General features: G+C 38.6%; 1 protein-coding gene across 6 annotated transcripts in view; it reads left to right on the top strand.

The window, feature by feature from the left end:
* LOC119791463 (protein unc-13 homolog B-like) overlaps nucleotides 1-10,810 on the top strand; it is a 150,807-nt gene extending 139,997 nt beyond the window's left edge. For 3 of the 6 annotated variants that reach the window (XM_038297574.1, XM_038297577.1, XM_038297576.1), the window contains 5 exons: nucleotides 6,645-6,792; nucleotides 6,950-7,006; nucleotides 7,197-7,289; nucleotides 7,395-7,554; nucleotides 9,870-10,155. In XM_038297574.1, the coding sequence (XP_038153502.1) occupies nucleotides 6,645-6,792; nucleotides 6,950-7,006; nucleotides 7,197-7,289; nucleotides 7,395-7,554; nucleotides 9,870-10,155 (744 nt within the window). Of the gene's footprint in view, nucleotides 1-6,644; nucleotides 6,793-6,949; nucleotides 7,007-7,196; nucleotides 7,290-7,394; nucleotides 7,555-9,869 lie in introns of all 6 variants that reach the window. The other 3 variants (XM_038297575.1, XM_038297578.1, XM_038297573.1) reach the window with 2 other exon arrangements.
* The last annotated feature ends 9,964 nt before the right edge of the window (nucleotides 10,811-20,774 follow it).

Consider the following 20,774-nt stretch of genomic DNA (forward strand, 5'->3'; position numbering starts at 1 on the left):
GTCTTCAGCACTCGTTTGTTCGGAGCTGATATTCCCATTCAAAAAAGCCTGAGAGGAAAGGAACGAAAGTGAAGCGCATGTCTCTCTGTCACTGACAGGCTCGTTAACGTCGTCAAGGTAACCGTGCTTCAAAGAGATTTTACCTCCACCACTTTAAACAGCACATTTTAATCTAATGGAGGGAGACAACACTGATTTAACATTAGGAAGTGGATACAATATGACTACTGGCCATGACCCTTCCCTTCACACGCAACCCTGATAGACTTTCAAAATAAGACTCCGGGGACCCTTCAAAATAAAAGCCCCTACATTAAACTCATATTTTTTTCCCAGCATATGGCTCAACATTATGACCCAAACTCAACCACTTTTTTAAAAATGAGACTCTAGGGGGTTTTCAAAACACACCCCACAGAAAATTTCAAAATAAAAGCCTCCCATTGCCACTTCATCTACTGCCCTAATAACAGGGAAAAGAGTGATTTAATGATTGGAAAGTCATCAAGTATCACTGCTGGGTCTGACCCTTTTCTCAACACACAACCCTGCTAGACTTTCAAAATAAGACTCCAGTGACCCTACACAATAAAAGCCTCTATATTATACTCGCCTATTAATTGATGCAAATGGCTCAGCATTATGACCCAAACTCTACCAGCTTGTTTCTATTAGACTCTAGGGACCTTTTCAAAACATACCCCAGAGCAAATTTCACAATAAAAGTCTCCCATTTACGCTCTAATACAGCATCTATTCACCCAATAACATGGAAAACCAGTGATTTCATATTTAGAAATGGATTCTATATCACTGCTGGGCATGACCCTTCCCTTGACACACATCCATGATAGACTTTCAAAATAAGACTAAAGGGACTCTACAAAATAAAAGCCTCTTCCTTACGCACACTCATTCATTGTGCCGTATGGCTCGTAGCTATGACCCAAACTCAACCAATTTCTTCAAATTACACTACCAAGGCCTGTTGACCACACACCTCAGTGCATATTTCTTAATCAGGTTCTAAGATTTACACTGTAATAAAGCATCTGCTAACCTCGTAACATGCAGCCTAAGCCTGCCAACGGTGCTTTCATCACCACAGCGGCTCGTAACATGCAGGTTCAATTTTTTGATAAATTCAGCTCCTTAAGTGGTATTAGCTCTCTTTCTATAAGCTTCTCTCTCTGTCCTTCCTCTGCTTCTCATGGTCAGTCTTGCACATAGGTTTGTAGATTTTCAATCCTCTAAGGATGACACTGTTTTCTTTATGCTGATCAACCGACACATTTTAAATAATTTTCCAATTGTTTTGCCAAGTCTTGACATTTCCACATATGATTTCAAAATTTTGATACTTATTCAATACCATCTTCCTCAACATTTTACTTCCCATCCTTAAGCTACTAATTTTTTCTTCAACCAGATAAGATTAAAGTTTTTCTTTGTAATTTCTTTTCTACTTCAGCTAATTTCATACTTTTCAGCCTATGTTGTGAACTTTGGCTTCATTCTGCTCTCTTTCTGGACAGGAATTAAGCTTTTCTGTTTGCTGCTAATTCATAACACGCCTGACATGTTTCTGGAAAGTAGGTAAACCCCCCTTCAAAATTTCTTTATACATTTTTCTAGAAACTTGGGAGACATTATATTAAGACCCTTCTAGTGCCCACATTCAAGACATTTTTTGATATCATGTATGGTTTGGCTGTGCAGCTTTTAAGATGAGTTTGTTTCTGCCATTTTACTGCCAAATGATTCTACCCTACAAAATCTTCAGATGATTCAATTGTTTTCTGCAGTTTGAAGTTTCTGATGACTTCCTATCACATTTTCATATGGTATGCAGGTAATTTCAGCTTTTTTCATTCAGCAAAAGCATTCCCACTTTGATGTTTCTCCGAAACAGCTTTTTCTAGTTTCATTTGAATTAGCTTAAGCAGCGTTTACATTTACTTTATAAATGAATTAACTTGCAAATTATGAGGGCAAGGCTTTTAAAGTTTAAATCTTCTGGCAAAGATAAAGTAAAGAAGATCCTGCAATTTATGGAAGTAAAGCAGAATAAAATCCAGCAAGATCAGTAATATGTCAATTAATTATATGCCACATTCCCATGTAAATATCTGTCTTTGGAGGATGTGTTTTTTAGCACCCCTAGTTCTCTCATTTTTATTCCAAATACAATTTATAATTTGAATCACAGGGCTATTTTTATCTCTATGGTTCAGTATTTTCTCAAGTAGCAACTTTAACTGCTATACTTTCCTGTCTTAAAAGGCAGAACTCTTCTAGTCTAAAAAAACTCATTTGTTGAAATGGGGGGGCCTATTGTTTGAACCCCTCAGGGGCTTTAAAAACAAAAATGTCTTTTTTTGTGCTTTATGAAACAAAGTACCCTATATTTTGTGGATGTACAGCTACATTTCTCATGTAAGTTTGCGTAGTTTTAACACAAACATTTATTTTTCATATTGCACCAGTACAGTTAATGAGCAACCTGTACTTGTGTGCTTGTTTGTTCTGTCTAAAATGTTTATTTTGGAATAAAGAGGTCAATATAAAAAATATTTTTTGTCCGATTCATCGATTAATCGAAAAAATAATCGTCCGATTCATCGATTTTTAAAATAATCGTTAGTTGCAGCCCTAGAGCTGACAAGATTCTGATTCTTTTATTTCTGTTTTTAAATTTCGGTTAAAATATTCTTCAGAAAATCAGAAGCTTCTGAGACTGGAATTGGATGTTATCCTAAACTGTTGTTTAGTTCTTAAATATTTTAACCTCTATAAAGAGTTTTTGTAGAGCATCTTAACAGCCACAGCTTGCAGAGCCTGTTTTAACCATTTTAGTTAAAGGTAGCAAACAATAAAATAACTTCTTCATTGTTCTCCTCTTGTGTTAAATTGTTGTTCTGTTTCTCTAAGGAATAAATCAAATACATTAAATAAGCTGAATAGTGAGGAATAATGAGCTAAAATAAAAAAAAATGTTAAACATAAATGACCCTCATACAGGAAGTTTTTTATATTTCTTCTTTTAAAAAGTGTTTTTATATATATTTGGTGCTTAAAGAGGAAAACAATATAGACATTTTAGAAATTCTATCTGATTCCTAATCTTTTCAGTTTCCTGCACTGTTTTGGTGTGTTACCATGACAATCAGCATCAGTAATCAAATAAAGAGATAATTTCTTATTAATTCAAACTAAATTTAAAGTCTTTAAAGTTGAAATGTAAAAAAAAAAAAAAAACAGAATAAAAAAAATAAATGTTTGGAAAAGTTTAAACTGAGGCTACGTTCACACTGCACCCAGATCCGATTTTTTTTTTTTGTCCATATGCAACCTGTATCTGATCTTTTCATGACAGTCTAAACAACATAGATCTGTTTTTTTTTTCCAATGTGACCCAGAACACTTGGCCATGTGCTCCTAAATCCGATATGAATTAGATTTTTTTCAAATGCAACCTGTATCTGAAAGGGCAGGTTGCATTCATCCGACCTGAACGCCATTATTACTCAATAAACGTCACTATTCTGTGTCTTCCTACACAGAAGAGGGACGAAAAACAACAACCATGGTGGACGATGATGCAGACAGCAGTATTTATGGTTAACCATCTTGAAAAGATTAGTTTGGGAAAGATCCCTAGATGCGCTCTAGCGCTACCATCCATGTTTACTTTCGTAAACTCGGAGAACGCTCGCTTATGAAGTCATTGCGACCTCTACTGTCAGTTGTTTGAATGCAGTTCACACAGGAGATCACATACAAGTCGCATACAGGTGCTGGTCATAAAATTAGAATATCATGAAAAAGTTGATTGATTTCAGTAATTCCATTTAAAAAGTGAAACTTGTATATTATATTCATACATTACATACAAACTCATATATTTCAGATGTTTATTTTGTTTAATTTTGATGATTACAAATGACAACAAATGAAAATCTCAAATTCATCATATCAGAAAATTAGAATATTGTGAAAAGGTTCAAAATTGATGGCCCCTGGTGCCACACTCTAATCAGCTAATTAACTCAAACCACCTGCAAAAGCCTTTAAATGGTCTTTCAGTCTAGTTCTATAGGCTACACAATCATGGGGAAGACTGCTGACTTGACAGTTGTCCAAAAGACGACCATCGACACCTTGCACAAGGAGGGCAAGACACAAAAGGTCATCGCTAAAGAGGCTGGCTGTTCACAGAGCTCAGTGTCCAAGCACATTAATAGAGAGGCGAAGGGAAGGAAAAGATGTGGTCGAAAAAAGTGTACAAGCAAGAGAGATAACCGCACCCTGGAGAGGATTGTGAAACAAAACCCATTCAAAAATGTGGGGGAGATTCACAAAGAGTGGACTGCAGCTGGAGTGAGTGCTTCAAGAACCACCACACACAGACGTATGAAAGACATGGGTTTCTGCTGTCGCATTCCTTGTGTCAAGCCACTCTTGAACCACAGACAGCGTCAGAAGCGTCTTGCCTGGGCTAAAGAGAAACAGGACTGGACTGCTGGTGAGTGGTCCAAAGTCATGTTCTCTGATGAAAGTAAATTTTGCATTTCCTTTGGAAATCAAGGTCCCAGAGTCTGGAGGAAAAGAAGAGAGGCACTTCATCCACGTTGCTTGAAGTCCAGTGTAAAGTTTCCACAGTCAGTGATGGTTTGGGGTGCCATGTCATCTGCTGGTGTTGGTCCATTGTGTTTTCTGAGGTCCAGGGTCAACGCAGCCACATACCAGGAAGTTTTAGAGCACTTCATGCTTCCTGCAGCTGACCAACTTTTTGGAGATGCAGATTTCATTTTCCAACAGGACTTGGCACCTGCACACAGTGCCAAAGCTACCAGTACCTGGTTGAAGGACCATGGTATCCCTGTTCTTAATTGGCCAGCAAACTCTCCTGACCTTAACCCCATAGAAAATCTATGGGGTATTGTGAAGAAGAAGATGCAATACACCAGACCCAACAATTCAGAAGAGCTAAAAGCCACTATTAGAGCAACCTGGGCTATCATAACACCTGAGCAGTGCCACAGACTGATCGACTCCATGCCACGCCGCATTGCTGCAGTAATACAGGCCAAAGGAGGCCCAACTAAATACTGAGTGCTGCACATGCTCATACTTTTCATGTTCATACTTTTCAGTTGGCCAACATTTCTATAAATCCTTTGTTTTTATTGGTCTTCAGTAATATTCTAATTTTCTGATATGATGAATTTGAGATTTTCATTTGTTGTCATTTGTAATCATCAAAATTAAACAAAATAAACATCTGAAATATATGAGTTTGAATGTAATGTATGAATATAATATACAAGTTTCACTTTTTAAATAGAATTACTGAAATCAATCTACTTTTTCATGATATTCTAATTTTATGACCAGCACCTGTATATCTGGAAATTTGAACAGCAACAAAAAAAAAAATTGATCATTAAGGCCTGCAGTTTGAACGTAGCCTGAAAATAAAAAATGAACAGAAAATAAAAATCACAGAAATGTTGCTTAAATATCAACTATTCATGTCGCTTTAAATCAAACTGAATTATAATCTTCAGATTTTAACTCATTTTGAGTACCGTATTTTCGCAACTATAAAGCGTATATAAAAATCTTTTTTTTCCCTCAAAATGTGCGGCGCGCCCTATGTGTGTTGTTACTGCGGACGTTGTTGAGACCGCCATGAGAACGTTTAAGGGGGAAGTGTGGACAGAAACTGCCGCCTATGGTGATTTTTAAGAGAAAGACTTTGCCTAAAGAGACTTTTCCAGCTGGAGTCGTTATTAAGGCAAATGAAAAAGGCTGGATGGACGAGGAGATGATGAAAGAGTGGCTGAGGGAGGTGAATGTAAGGAGACCAGGTGGTTTTTTTCCACGCATCACCATCGCTGTTAATCTGTGACTCCAAGCGTGCCCATCTCACAGCCGATGTGAAAAACATGGTGAAACAAATGAACGCTGTGCTCGCTGTTATCCCGGGAGGTCTGACAAAGGAACTTCAACCGCTCGACATCGGTGTGAACCAGCCGTTCAAAGTAAGGCGATGGATGAACGATGGAGACCACAGTTTCACGAAAAGTGGAAGGCAGCGCCAGGCAAGTTACGCCACAGTTTGCGGATGGATTGTAGATGCTTGGACTAACGTGTCTGCTGGCTCTGTTGTTCAAGCTTTCGCAAAAGCCGGCATCATTTCCGAGGAGCCGCGCGGCACGGAAAGTGACTCTGACAGCGAAGAAGGGGAAATTGGCATGTCTGATTTAGCGCAGCTGTTTAATTCAGAAACAGAGGATGATGACTTTGATGGGTTTGATTAATACTTTGTAATAAATACATGAATAAAGCACAATCATACTCAGTTTTGCTCCTGCTTTATTTTTAAATACGCAGTAGAGGTATTTAAACGTAGTAGAGGACATGTACCGGTATATAAAACCCACGCCCTGTAATCCGGTGCGCCTTATGTGTGTGTTAAATACAGTAATGGCACACATAACTGAGACTGTGCCTTTTAGTACGGTGCGCCTTATGGTCGTGAAAATACGGTATTTTGGATTCTGCTCTGGATTCAGCTGAACTCGTTGCTCCTCTAGACATTCATTCTTCCGCCGTCTAATCTTTGGTTTTCTCTGCAGCAATACTTCCACGCCGGAGGGAACGGGCTGAAGAAGGCCTTCCTGGAGAAGAGCGCCGAGCTTTCCTCTCTCCGCCACGCTCTGTCTCTCTACACCCAGACCACTGACACCCTCATCAAAACCTTTGTGACCACGCAGCATTCACAAGGTAGCCTCCAACGCCGCCTTACAGCAGAACACATGCGCTCCTGTTTCCGGTTTCCTCCTTTCTATTCCGTTGTTCCTCAACGTTCTGGAGCAGCGCTGCAGGTTGTTTACATGCTGTTGCTGTCTTGTTTTTGTCTCCTGTGCTGCCTCTGTGCCAGTGCACAATGGGAAGGGTATTAGGCTAACTCCTAATGAGAAAACGCAGCCCAGCAGGGGTAGGTCTCCATCAAATCAATGTCAGTCCACCTCTCCCTCATCGTTTTATCTTCCCTTAAACATTTGGTTTCTGTTTGGTGAAACTATTGTCGGTGAACCTCCCCCACCTCCCCGTATTGGTGTCGCATGTCTCTGTATGATGACTGTTTTTATCTAGGTCCATATATCTGTTGCTGTTTTTTAATCCAGGCTCAGGCGTGGACAAACCCATCGGGGAGGTGTCCCTGCAGATTGAGCTCTACACCCATCCAAAGAGCGGAGAGCGGAAAGTTACACTGAAAGGTCAGCTGGAAAGTTTTCTTCTCTTACTAATTAAAAATAAAAGAAAAAAAGCGTGTTTTTTCTGTTTTATTTTTTTAATATTTGTTTTGTTTCGTACTCATGCAGTCATAGGAGCCAGCGATTTGAAGTGGCAGACGTCCGGTATGTTCAGACCCTTCGTGGAAGTCACCATGATCGGGCCTCATCTCAGCGACAAGAAACGCAAATTTCAGACCAAATCCAAGAACAACAGCTGGTCTCCCAAATACAACGAAACCTTCCACTTGTAAGTTTAAAACCAAACATGTTTTTATCTTCGTCTACAGCGACTCTCTGAGCAGAGAAATGCAAAATATAAAACTTTTAGCAAATGTCTGCTTGTCAACACAGAGGAAAGTTCACCCACAGAGATGTAAAGAATGTGATTTGGAAAAAAAACACTTTGAAAACAATTTGTAAAACTTAATCTGAAAAAAAAAAAATAGAAAACAATATTTATGCAAATTAGAATATATTTAAAAGGTATATGTCATTTCTGGATTCTTTTTTTTTCACATTTCAATTTGCAAAACATGTTTTTTTTTTTTCTTTCAACAATAATGGAATAAAATTCACTCCATATTAGGACTTAAAAATAATTTATCGGATTAATCGATCACTGAAATAATCAACTAATTTAGTAATCTATTAATCAATAGCTGGAGTATAAAGACTCTAAAATATGCCTTTAACTGAAAGAGCGAACCACTTAGAGCAGTAATTATATCAAAATTGTAAAAAAAAAATATGTAAACATTTTGCATTTGAAGTTGTAGGGAAATCATATTTAAATGTCAAATCATTCTGGTTTAAACATGTATATAAATGTACTCTTTATCAGACGATATTGTCCCAAAATTTAGAAAATTTCTGTTTAAAAAAAAAACATTCTGTGGGTTTTTTTTTTCCATTATTTTATTCAGGCCAGTTAGTCATACGTCAGCCTGAACACCTAAATTCAGCCAATCGTATATCAACGGTCATCTGTCAATCAAATTTTTTCGGTCATAGCATCTTGATTCATATATCGTAGCTAATATACGCAGCGGTTAAAATAAGAATCCTTTCCTTTCCCATTGAGTTCCGTCCCAGTGTTCACGGGGATGGACGTCTGTGTCTTCAGCAGGCGTAGAGCTAACAGAACTGGCAGCGTTACGAGGCAAGGGCTCAAACATGTACGGCTGGAAGCCTTCTACACCAAACCAAGCTTCTGCCGCCCTGGCGTCCTCTTCCACAACATCTTCGTCCCCGCTTTCCTCCTCTAAATAAAAAACTGATGACGGAGGAGACTCATCCACAACCTCCGACACTAAACTCTCCCTCTCTTGCATGTTTCCTCTGTCCATAGCGTTCCTTGACAGTGTCGTTTCTAAGTAACCAATTTAGTGCTACTTGGTCCCAATGGAATTTCCCATTGGGTACCTACTAGCACTAAGTTGCTAACTGGTTAGCAAGATGCTTCCGACAAACCGGCCACAAACAAACTTGCTTACGATCCTTCCACCTCAACAATCCCACCCTCTTATTAAACGACCAATCACATTCACTTTATTCAGTCGTGTAATTTTGGAAATGCAACGGTTGAAACAGCCATTTCCTTATCACTTTAAGAAGGAAAAAAACTTTTCATCTGTCAATATTCTCTATCCAGAACTCCTCAATTGGAAAAGTTGAAGTTTCACCTGGTTTAATGTCATAAAAAGACTTCTTTAAAGAACTTTTGGTTATGAGATTATTAAAAGATTAATCTAAAAAATAACAGCCTTTTTAAAAAAAATTTACTTGCAAATTATGAGGGCAAGGCTTTTAAAGTTTAAATCTTCTGGCAAAGATAAAGTAAAGAAGATCCTGCAATTTATGGAAGTAAAGCAGAATAAAATCCAGCAAGATCAGTAATATGTCAATTAATTATCTGCCACATTCCCATGTAAATATCTGTCTTTGGAGGATGTGTTTTTTAGCATCCCTAGTTCTCTCATTTTTATTCCAAATACAATTTATAATTTGAATCACAGGGCTATTTTTATCTCTATGGTTCAGTATTTTCTCAAGTAGCATCTTTAACTGCTATACTTTCCTGTCTTAAAAGGCAGAACTCTTCTAGTAAAAAAACAAAACTAATTTGTTGAAATGGGGGGGCCTATTGTTTGAACCCCTTAGGGGCTTTTAAAAACAAAAATGTCTTTTTTTGCGCTTTATGAAACAAAGTACCCTATATTTTCTGGATGTACAGCTACATTTCTCATGTAAGTTTGCGTAGTTTTAACACGAACATTTATTTTTCATATTGCACCAGTACAGTTAATGAGCAACCTGTGCTTGTTTGTTCTGTCTAAAATGTTTATTTTGGAATAAAGAGGTTAATATAAAAAATATTTTTTGTCCGATTCATCGATTCATCGAAAAAATAATCGGCCGATTCCTTGATTTTTAAAATAATCGTTAGTTGCAGCCCTAGTTTCAGCCCTACTCCATAAAATAAACAGCGCGAGGGATTTAATTTATTTATTTTTTGAACAGCCATAAACTCTTAAACCTTTTGCTTCTGTTCTTCCTCCGCAGCGTTCTGGGGAACCAGGACGGCTTCGAGTGCTACGAGGTTCAAGCCTGCGTCAAAGACTACTGCTTCGGCCGCGCGGACAGCGTGGTGGGCCTGGTCGTGGTTCAGCTGAGGGACATCATGGAGAAGGGAAACTGTGCCTGCTGGTGCCCCCTGGGGCAGCGCATCTACATGGACGACACGGGCCTCACCGCCATGCGGATCCTCTCCCAGCGCTCCAACGACGACGTGGCGAAGGAGTTCGTTCGGCTCAAGTCGGAGACGCGGTCGACGGAGGAGGGAAGATGAGGAGAGTGTTCTTCACCTCCTAACCCTCGTCTTCATCAGCTGATGGGCCGCAGCACGTCACAGGGCCAAATGACACCCCATCCACCCCAAGTGTTCTTGTGCAATAACCCCCCCACCCCACCCTCCCTGAGGTTCAAGCCTTTCGCTCTGAAAGCTGTGAATGTTGATCTTTCTGCAGCTCCTCTGGCTGAAAACAGAAAGAAAATCCCTGTTTTTAATGACAGAAAGCTGAAGGTTTTATATCCAAATCAATCATTTCGCTTATTTTAGCAGACTAAAACAGATTATGACAGTCTGAGCGGCTAAATGTGTGCCTTGGATTAAATCTGTCTTCGTCCTGTTTGGACATTTTTGCTTCAGGCCCCGTGGCCTCATGTTTCCTGTTTTACACTGCCGCCATTTTATTTATTTTTTATATCTATTTATTTGCTTTTAGAAGACTTTGATTTCTGCTGGGAAATGATTTGTTTTTTTTTACTTTTTTCCTGTCATGTTTGGACCCCGTTTGCACAGCGGCTGTGGGGAAAAAGCTGCAGTTTTGTTACAGATTAAATTGCACAACCAGACCTGAATAAAGTTATTTACATTCATCTGTTTAAAAATACTATATAGTTTACATTTCACCCCCCTGCCCATTTATTTCTCTCTTAATTGCCTTAATAAAAAAAAAAAAAAAATATTTTTTATTTAATATTTAACGTTTATTCTTAATTATCTTAAATTAATTTCCCCAGATTGATGTCAAATTAGTTGAATTTCCTGAATGTTTTGTATTTTTTATTCCAGTAATTGGATGTAATCTGGGTTTTTGTGGACATCTGTCCGTTTGGGTCTCATTTCCCGTTTTATTTATTTAGTCTTAAATGCTCCTTTTATGTTTCAAAGTGATTTTTCTGCTTCTGCTTCTTGAAGTGACACACTGCAAAAACAATCTAAAAATGAGTAAAAATGTCTTAAATTAAGTGTATTTACCCTTAATTTGAGTAGATAAATAAGATGATTTGCCAATGGAATGAGTATTTTTACTCTTTAAATAAGATAATTAGATAATATGCACTTGAAATAAGACAATGCAATTGTATTTTCTTATTTTAAATGTAAATGGTCTTGTTCCATTGGCAAAATGTCTTTTTTATCTCCTCAATTTAAGAACAAATGCACTAATTTTAAGAAGAAATTACTTACCTAGATTTTGTTTTTTTCCAGTGCAGCAGCCTTTTGATGGAAAAAAACTGTCTCTTCTTCCTTAAAATAACGGATTCAGCCTCTTCTTTCTTCTATCTGAAGGATTCAATGTTTTTGGTGAATGAAAACAAATGTTTTACTTGTGGAACACACTTTCCTTGTGCCAATTCAACTGTTCACTCGTTTTGTTTTTGTAATTATTGCATATTAATTTCTAACTTTTGAGGCATAAGATCAGTCAGTACTCATTAAGCACAGCGTTTCTCTTTGGAATCTCTCTTCTATCGATATTTGTCTCACCATGTAAGCTTTCCGGTTAAACGTTTTGTATAAAGTATTTAAGACATTTGTGTAAATCTCTGTTCTTTTTGCCTCACATTTGTATCATAAGTATCGTTTTTCCAACGCTGTACAAGAGCAAAAAGGCTAAATTTACATCTAAAACCAGTTCCAGCTGGATTCCAATCAGTCCACTCTTTACCAGAGGAAGCTACCATACATCAGGTCTCTATAAGTTGAAATTTAGTGTATTTAGAAACATATTGTGTTTTGAAAATTAAGAAATTCATGTATGCATCTTTTTTTACCACACTTTCCTTCCACTCAACTATCTCCCCATAACTTATCTGGAAACAGCCAGTTTATTTAGCTGTGACGTCTTGGACTAATACTGAGGTGAGGATATAATTTTTCAATTAGTCTTCCATAAAAATACTAAAAACTAAAAAATTGTATTTTGCAAGCTATTTATAATATAATTAAGGAAAAACACATTTCTGAACTAATCATTACTCAATGTGAAATTCATCTGAATATCAACAGTCTCTTTTTAAATTATTAAATTAGTGTAATTGTTCTTAAGCACAACAGATTCAGATATTTTAACAGGTATTCATAAAATATTTAGGTAATCTTACATGATTTATTTTTATTTGATATGTAACAATTATTGTTCTTAAAGAGCAAAAGGTTTATTTTACTGCATGTCCCACAAGCACTGAGAAAAATCCCACAAAGCAGCTGCTTGAGGTGAAGTGGTTTTTAAATTAATTGTGTTGATCCACCTCAAAAAAATCATGCAAAAAGTGTAAGCAAAAGAGATCTGTACGGAAGAGGATTACGGCCACTGAAAAAAAAAAAAAATTTAACAGATTTTTTAAATTTTATTTCAGTTTAGTATGGGAAAAAAGTCAGAATTCTGACTTTAATCTCAGAATTCTGACTTTTTTCTCAGAATTCTGACTTTTTTGTTCTCAGAATTCAGTAAGAATTCTGAGATTAAAGTCAGAATTCTGAATTTTTCCCATACTTAACTGAAATAAAAGTTAAAAATCAGTTAACTTTTTTTTTATTCAGTGGCCCTAATCCTCTTCCGTAGTTCTGGGAGACTTTGCACCTCTACCCTCTACCAAAAAAGAGAGGTTGTTTGAGGAGTGAGCCGTCAGAGACCGCAAAAGATGGCACAGTGTGGCGTGAAGAACAAGTGGGGGCACATCTCCATTTCACTCCAATACAACCGTACACCACAGATGGAGAGCCAAGCGCTAAGGCAAGACGAAGTATCCGGAGTCGCCTTCAGAGCCAGTGTTAAAAATAAATAAATAAATAATCTAGATCTGCTGACATGGATCTGTAGTGTTTGAAACCAGGATCTGTTTCTACCCATAATCTAAAATAGTAGAGTTTAGGTAGAATAATGAATGCTCTGACTGGTTCAAAGCTGCAGCAACCTATGACCCCCGCCGTAAGCAAAGGCTCCCCTCAGGGCTGCGTCCTGAGCCCCCTGCTGTTCACTCCGACACAGGACTGCATCCCCAGGTTCATCCCCAATCACATTGTGAAGTTTGCAGACGACACCACGATGGTGGACTACAGAGAGGAGGTGGAGCAGCTGGTGGACTGGTGCACCTATGTCTGCTTCTGTCTCCTTGAACCCCAGTCGGCCTCAGCAGATGGCCGCTCACACTGAGCCTGGTTCTGCTGGAGGTTTCTTCCTGTTAAAAGGGAGTTTTTCCTCTCCACTGTCGCTACAAGCATGCTTAATGTGAGCGATTGCCTTCGAGTCAATGCAATCAACTGATTTTCCTTAGATAAAAAACTTTGAAACAATTTTACTGCATGATCTGGTGAACTGCACGAAGCAGCCAGCTTGCTTGGACTTGGCAATGAATCACGGAAAACCCAAGGCTACGTAGGATACACCAGACCCGTCCTTCAAAGCGGGCAAAAAGAAGGATGCGTTTGCTGCTGCATAACAAGGAGTCTTGCAATCCGCTATGACGTAATCAAGCGACAAATCTGGACACAGCTGCTGAATTTGAACTCAGCAAATAGGGGAGCTCTGACGTGACAGGAACTGTCGTCATTGTCGTGGTTGGCTGATTGATAGGTTGAGTCGCAGAAGTGAAAGTCCCTTAAAGCAAACTGACCAAGAGAAGCGGGAGGTGAAAACATTTGGATCTGATCAGCAGAATATCATATTTAATCAGCAGTCCAAAGACAGATGCAGACGGTTCACTCAGTCTTTTCCCAGGACCTGGTTTAGCTTTAAGGCTTGGCTAACTGCCTGTAGCGAGGCTGAGGCTTTATTCTGCTTTACCTGCCTCCTTTTTCAAACACCAGGATCTGATCCAGCATAGATAAAAACAAGCAGGACTGATTTAAAGCACTTTTTAGAAAAGGCAAACAAGCATGAACAATCTCAGTTCAGTTCAGCAGCTTTTATTTGTCCCAGCATGGGCAATTTTTGTGCAGTAACAGTACACCTTTCACACACACTTCACATAAAAAAACACATAAAATGTATTAAAAAGATAAAAGTAAGGTGGATAAATAAATATGTGCAGTGCAGAGGATGAATAAAAGCGTAGGCCTATATGCACGTATGACTATTGTTTATATAAATAAACAATATTGGACCAGGCAAAGATTTACCTTCACAAAGCTTCAGAAGGGCAGAATTTATGTACAAAAAGCAAACCTGTACATAGAATTATGTTTCGTTTTTATAAAGTGTTTTTATAATGTTTTTTGTTGATGACACTCATATACTGGTTTAATAACTTAGTAGACGTTGGATTGGTTTTTGGTATACGTCTATTTTGTATTTATACCCCCCCTGGAAGAAACTCCACCAGCCGCCGCTGTTTATAGTTGAAAACAGACATTTGCAACAGCTTTTTTTTACATTTATTCAAAAATATTTAAATAAATTTGATTAAAAAAAACCTATATAACTTTATTGACTAGTTTCTATGTACTTTTGAGACCAGATCAGACTAGCCTGAAATGACATAAGAACCAAAGGTCCATAAGTATAAAGAACAAGCCAAGAGGTCAGATGAGCATGAACTTACATTGGGGAGGCCTCTGGTTATTGAATCTGCACACTTAACATGTTTAAAATATTCATGGAGAGTGGTTTATATGCAGTGATGGGAGTAACGGCGTTACTAACGCCGCTACCTTTTTTAGTAACGAGTAATCAAAATTATTACTCTTACTGTAACTATAACGCAGTTACAGTTGCCGACACCCCGTTACTGCACGTTACTCAGGTCGCACAATTAACCTTTTTTCATGATAGGACTCGTGCGCTTGTCGTGATATGGAAGGCCGACTGGTTTAAAAACACGCACATTTTAACGTGCAAACAACACGTGATTAACGCGTTGTTTGCACTTTGTTTACGCGTTGTCTTCACCTTTTAATCGGCCACACGTAGTTAACACGTTGAGAGTGCGTAAACAACGCTCAAACAACGCGTTAACCATGTGTTGTTTGCGCCAGTCGGCCTTCCATACATACCGACACAACGCACGTTTTTTTAACGTGCGTCTTGCGGTACTATCATGACGCGCATATAAGGCGGCGCTTGTTGGTTAAAGACGGCGTCAAAAGCGGTGAAATCTCGGGAGAACGCGCGTTTTTTGCGGGTTAATTTCAATCTTAACGCGATAATTCAATGCGAAAAGTGGCCTTCTTGGCTTGCCATACATCTCCGCACAGTGTGGCGGTCGATTCATTGCGCAGGCGACAGGAAACGTGCATGCTCGCTAAAGGCGCGTAACAGCCGCCCTGTGCTCGCGCCACGGGGGAACTACGAAGAGCGTGAACGATCATTAGCCTATATGGAGAAAGGGAGAAATATGGATGGATGGATGGATGGATGGATGGATGGATGGATGGATGGAATAGATAGATAGATATAGCTACATGTTGCATTATCTATAACAACCCAAACACAGGATTTCAGAATTAGACATCCCCAGTTATTAATTTCATACACTCGCAAAAGTAACGCAATAGTTACTTTGACTACTAACTAGTTACTTTTATTGTGGAGTAACTCAGTTACTAACTCAGTTACTTTTTGGGAGAAGTAGCTAGTAACTATAACTAATTACTTTTTCAAAGTAACGTGCCCAACACTGTTTATATGAGTGTGTTTTAAATAAAACAGTCTGAATGAGTACAGTAGTAATACGGTGTGGTTATTACAAGTGAGCACATTTGGCAGAATTCTGACTTCATAGTCATCCAGCCTGTAGCTGCAGTACAAGGGTGGTAGCATCATTAGATAGATCGTAACAAAAGAACATTATGAAGAAATATTACAACAAGATTAGAAGATGGGGGTTATTCTAATAATCGATGCATGGGCACAAATTGATTGGCTATAAAGTTTTGCTCTGATCCAACCCAGTTCTGAGAGGAGAAATGGATCAGAATTCAAACTAACTGTTGGAAGAAGCTCAATCAAACTTGATTAATCTAAATATCAAGGAAATGTAAAAACAGGGATTCAGCTTAAAGAAATAATTTGCTGATCCTAACTGATGTAAAACAGGAAAAGATAGAAATGATTTGAAGCCAGAATGTGTGAGAAAATGTGTATTTTCATGCAGAAAAGTTCGGTCATATTCAGAATTAAAAGTACTGAAATTACTTTAAATATGAAATTATTACATACTGTTCAATAAATAATAAATGTTTTTAATTAAGAGTCATTTTCATTTAAATGTGCTTTACTGGAGGCATCCATGTTTGTCAAAGAACACTACTGCCACCTACTGGTTTGTGACGTCACGGTGCGGTATCGGCTGTTGATCAAGTCCCAGTGCTGTATCTGGTGTTTGTCACAACGCGCTATTATCCAAGTCATCTTGAAAACATTCTTCTTCCAAATGTTGGCTATATATTACGTATTTTTTCTCTGGCCAGAAGCTCGATGGCAAAATTCTCCCTCTTTCAGTTGGCAAGCTGAAATAACAAATTTTCTTTCCACTTTTACCCGATGTATTCCAGCATCCAGCTGCCATGCACGTGGGCATTGTCAGTTTCACTATAGCTCTGGTGAATTTCAATGGTGAAGTCCTCTGGAAATCTTCAATAATTGTTGTTGATTGCAGATGTGTCTAGTAGTTCCCGTTGATTTAGCTTGTAAAGCGGGGAGAATGGCGCTAGGCTTACCGCACCGTGACGTCACTGCTGGAAGATGGCAGGAGGGAGGGGCTACTATATTTGGGCAAACATGGCCGCTCCCAAACTTCACAACGAAAATAATTGTTTTAATTTTTTTACTGATTAATGCTAACTTCAGTAAATCATCACAAACATGTTAGTTTTAGGTACAAAATAATGAGTAGTTCCCATTGATTTTGCTTGTAAAGCGGGGAGAATGGCGCTAGGCTAACCGCACCGTGACGTCACTGCCCGAAGATGGCAGGAGGGAGGGGTTACTATGTTTTACTTTAATGGCCGCTCCCAGACTCAGTGATCGCAAAAAAATATATATTATTTTCATTTTTTTACTGATTAACGCTGAATTAATTAAATCACTGTGAAGGTATTAGTTTTAGGTATATATAATGATCCTTGCTGACCGGACTTTTTCTTTAACATCTGTATCATATATTTTTATACCAAGTAGAACTGATAAATAACACATTTTTTTTGTATCTGTATAACAATCTCAAGCTCCATTAAATGTCCTATTTCTTCCTAACGAGTGATCTGTTCTATTTTTTTTTATCTTGACCATGTGACGGCGTATTATGTTCTATAGAGGAAGGAACCATCTGTCGTTCCTTCGAGTTCCTTTAAACTGATTTTGGTCTGTTTTGGCGCCCAAATCTGTCCAACGCCGTGATAGTCAGTCATGTCTGATGAGCAACAGGCGTGGAGTGTGAACACACATCACAGGGTGTGTTTGCTGATCACCTGGCTCTGCAGACCATAACTGTAAGGTTGTCTCTGATTGGCTGCTTTCATCTTTATTGTTGTTTTACAGCCCATGTATCTACTGCTATACTGACTCACCATCCAGATCCAAAGATCGCTCCACTGTTTGCCAAGGGCCAGAGGCGGAGCGGGTCAGAAGGCGCTTCACTCAGCGCTTCCCTGTTGGACCTCCACTCAGGATCTGGATCAGAAGAGCCGCTTACCGGGTTCAAACAGAGACTGGAACCGCTTTAAACCGAGACGGAAGCAGACAGAAACCAGAACCTGGGAGATTTGTTTGACATGACCTTGGCGGCCTTTGTTCAACCCGACCTCTGTGTTTTTTGTAGGTATGTGGCTGATTTACATTTGATTTCAGTTGTGGTCCACCAAGTGTTGGATCAACAAGCTAAACTGGTACAGGTGATGAACATGTTCAGCTGGACCTCAGCAGGCCTCATCTGTATGAAAATGGGTAATAGGTTCTGCTTTCTGGTTCTGAAATATGCTTTCTTCATGATATGCAAATCAGCTCTTCTAAACATTATTATAGCTATTTCCTGTCTTCTATTACCCTGTTCAAAAAATAAATAAACTCACAGATTTAACTCTTTAAATCTTTCAAAGTGAACATTCTGGCTCTTGTTTTATCTTACAGTTCCACAGTTCAAAGTTAAACAGTAATCTTGACTTAGTTTGGACGAATCATACGTTTTATTTGACATTTCGCTTTATTTTTCCGAACCTAACCCCCCTGCTCCTATTTGGGGTTTTAACCCCTCCACTGCTGGTCATTGATCATTGAAACCAGGACTGCAGCCCTCGAAGAAATGTTTTATATTCTGTGACCAACTTTAAGATCAGGAAAGTAAAAGTCAAATTTGAACCCCAGTTGAATGAATCAACCTGTGCTGTTGGAAGAGCTTAGGAGAACTGAGCTTAAGTGGAATAAGAACAGACTTAAGGTCTGATATGAAATATTAAAATCCAAATGGAGTTCATATCAGAAAAAAAAAAAGTAGAAGTAGCTAGAAAAAAAGCACTTTTCTACTATTATTCAGGAAAAATGTCACAATTTAGAAGCACAGAATTCATGATCTACAGATGGAAAGTTTGGAATTTTGTCAGGAAATTTGTGAGAATTTTCTCCATTTCTGTGAGGAAACAGAAACATCTCTGAAAGCTCAGCTTTTCTGTTGATGACTTGTCCGCCGCGGCCCTCTGCTCTGCTGTCTTTAACCTAAAGCCCTCAGGTTCTCCGTATGATTGCTCCCCCTCCTCCATTTTCTAAACAGGTTCCCTCATGATTGCACCTATTTTATAACCTGACTCCGCCAGATGGATTTGCTCCGCATATCCATCTGGAAACCTTCTGTCGAAGTAATTTTGGGAAGGGGTTAAAATACTGGTTAGCTGATTGGCCTATGTTGGTGATAGACGGGCCAAATAAACCAATCAGATCAACGAAGCATATGACGTACTAACAGAGCGACGACGAAAACACAACCACAAGCCAGGCTACTCTTGCCGAAACCAGTCGGGAGAAGAGCAAAAACATCTTTTCCTCTGAGAAAAGCCTCCAGAGCAGTGTTTTGCTCTTCTTTCAGTGAAGAAATAATCTGTAATTCCGATAAAACTTGCTCGATAGCCACGCTAACGCTAGTTTCATCGGCTGAAGCCGCCATGTTCTTTAGACTGAACTGTCGCGCTTCTCGTTGCATCACACCTCAACCCGCCTCAAAGCCAACGCTGATTGGACGTTCGTTTGGTGAACGGCTCCAAATTTTCTTCAACGGAGAGTCTCCAGACTGATTAGCGAGTGAAACCTTGAAAGCTCGCGAGATCAGGATGGTCTATTTTATATTGTACTATAAATAGTAGCCTGTCATCTGGTGTCGTTCCTTGTGATCTTAAACAGGCAGTAATTCATCCTCACACGTTGCCTTTGAGTGAATGAGTCGATGCAATCAGCCGGTTTTCCTCAGATGGAAAACATTGAACCGATCTGACTGTAAGATCTGGTTGAATCAGCTCTATAAAGTGCCTTGTGAATTGCTGCTATATAAATACACTGAATTGATTGAATTCTTAACAAACTTGGTCTGGATCCTGATATTATGGAAATTACAGGCCTATTTCCAAACTATCTTTGATTTATAACATTTTTGAAAAGGTTGTTTATAAGAGATTCCTAGCATTTTAGAAGAACATTTTATATTAGAGGTTTTTCAATCTGGTTTTAAAGTTTTACACAGCACTGAAACGGCCTTTTTAAAGGTTTTTAATGATCTGCTTTTGGCAGTTGACTCTGGGGCAGTTGACTATGTTATTGTTGTGCTTCTGGATTTAACTGCTACCTTTGACACAGTTGACCATAAAGTTTTCATTCCGTGTTTGAAGCAGTGGTTCAGGTCCTATCTGGCAGAGTGGACTTTATTGGTAGAATTGGGTGACATGTGTTCTGTGCTGCTTCTCTCCAGTATGGAGTCCCACAGGGGTCAGTTTTAGCCCTTTGCTTTTCTCCTTGTACCTCCTTCCCCTTGGGTCCATCTGCAGAAAACATGGGGTTTTCTTCCTTCCACTGTTATGCAGATGACTCTTAGGTTTACCTTCCTCTTAAAAAAATCAATGGCTTCTCCTTAAAATCATTGTTTCAGTGTCTCAATGATATAAATTCCTGGATGGCCTCAAACGTTTTACATCTGAATGACCAAAAACGGGCGACGGTTTATGGGAGTTCATCTGACACCTCCAACATAGATTATGTGGCTCAATATGTTAAGCCTCTTATCACAAAACTGGGATTTAATCTGCATTTGAGGCAGAAGTAAAACCATTTATTACCTTTTTGAAACAGTGATTCATCAATTTGTATCTTCTAGGGTGGATTACTGTAATTTGCATTATCATGGGATTAGTGATGCATCTACCTTCAGGCTGTGCAAAACGCTGCAGCTAAAGTTTTAACTGGATCAAAAAGGTTTGAGCCCATTAACCCCATCTTAGAATTCCTTAATTGGTTGGCTGTTTGTTTTAGGGTCCATTTTAAATTGCTTTTAAATCTCTTAATGGTTTTGTCCTCTGTCTTAATTACTTTTAATTTTTAATCATTTAAATTCTCTATTTTAGTTTGTCTGTATACTGCTGGTCTGTTTTAATTTTACTGTTGTTTTCAGTTTTATTTTCCGCACTTTCATTAAATTTGTTATTTT

Source organism: Cyprinodon tularosa, unplaced genomic scaffold (genome assembly GCF_016077235.1).
Source record: "Cyprinodon tularosa strain WSP-4 unplaced genomic scaffold, ASM1607723v1 ctg391, whole genome shotgun sequence".
NCBI classification, from domain to species: domain Eukaryota; kingdom Metazoa; phylum Chordata; class Actinopteri; order Cyprinodontiformes; family Cyprinodontidae; genus Cyprinodon; species Cyprinodon tularosa.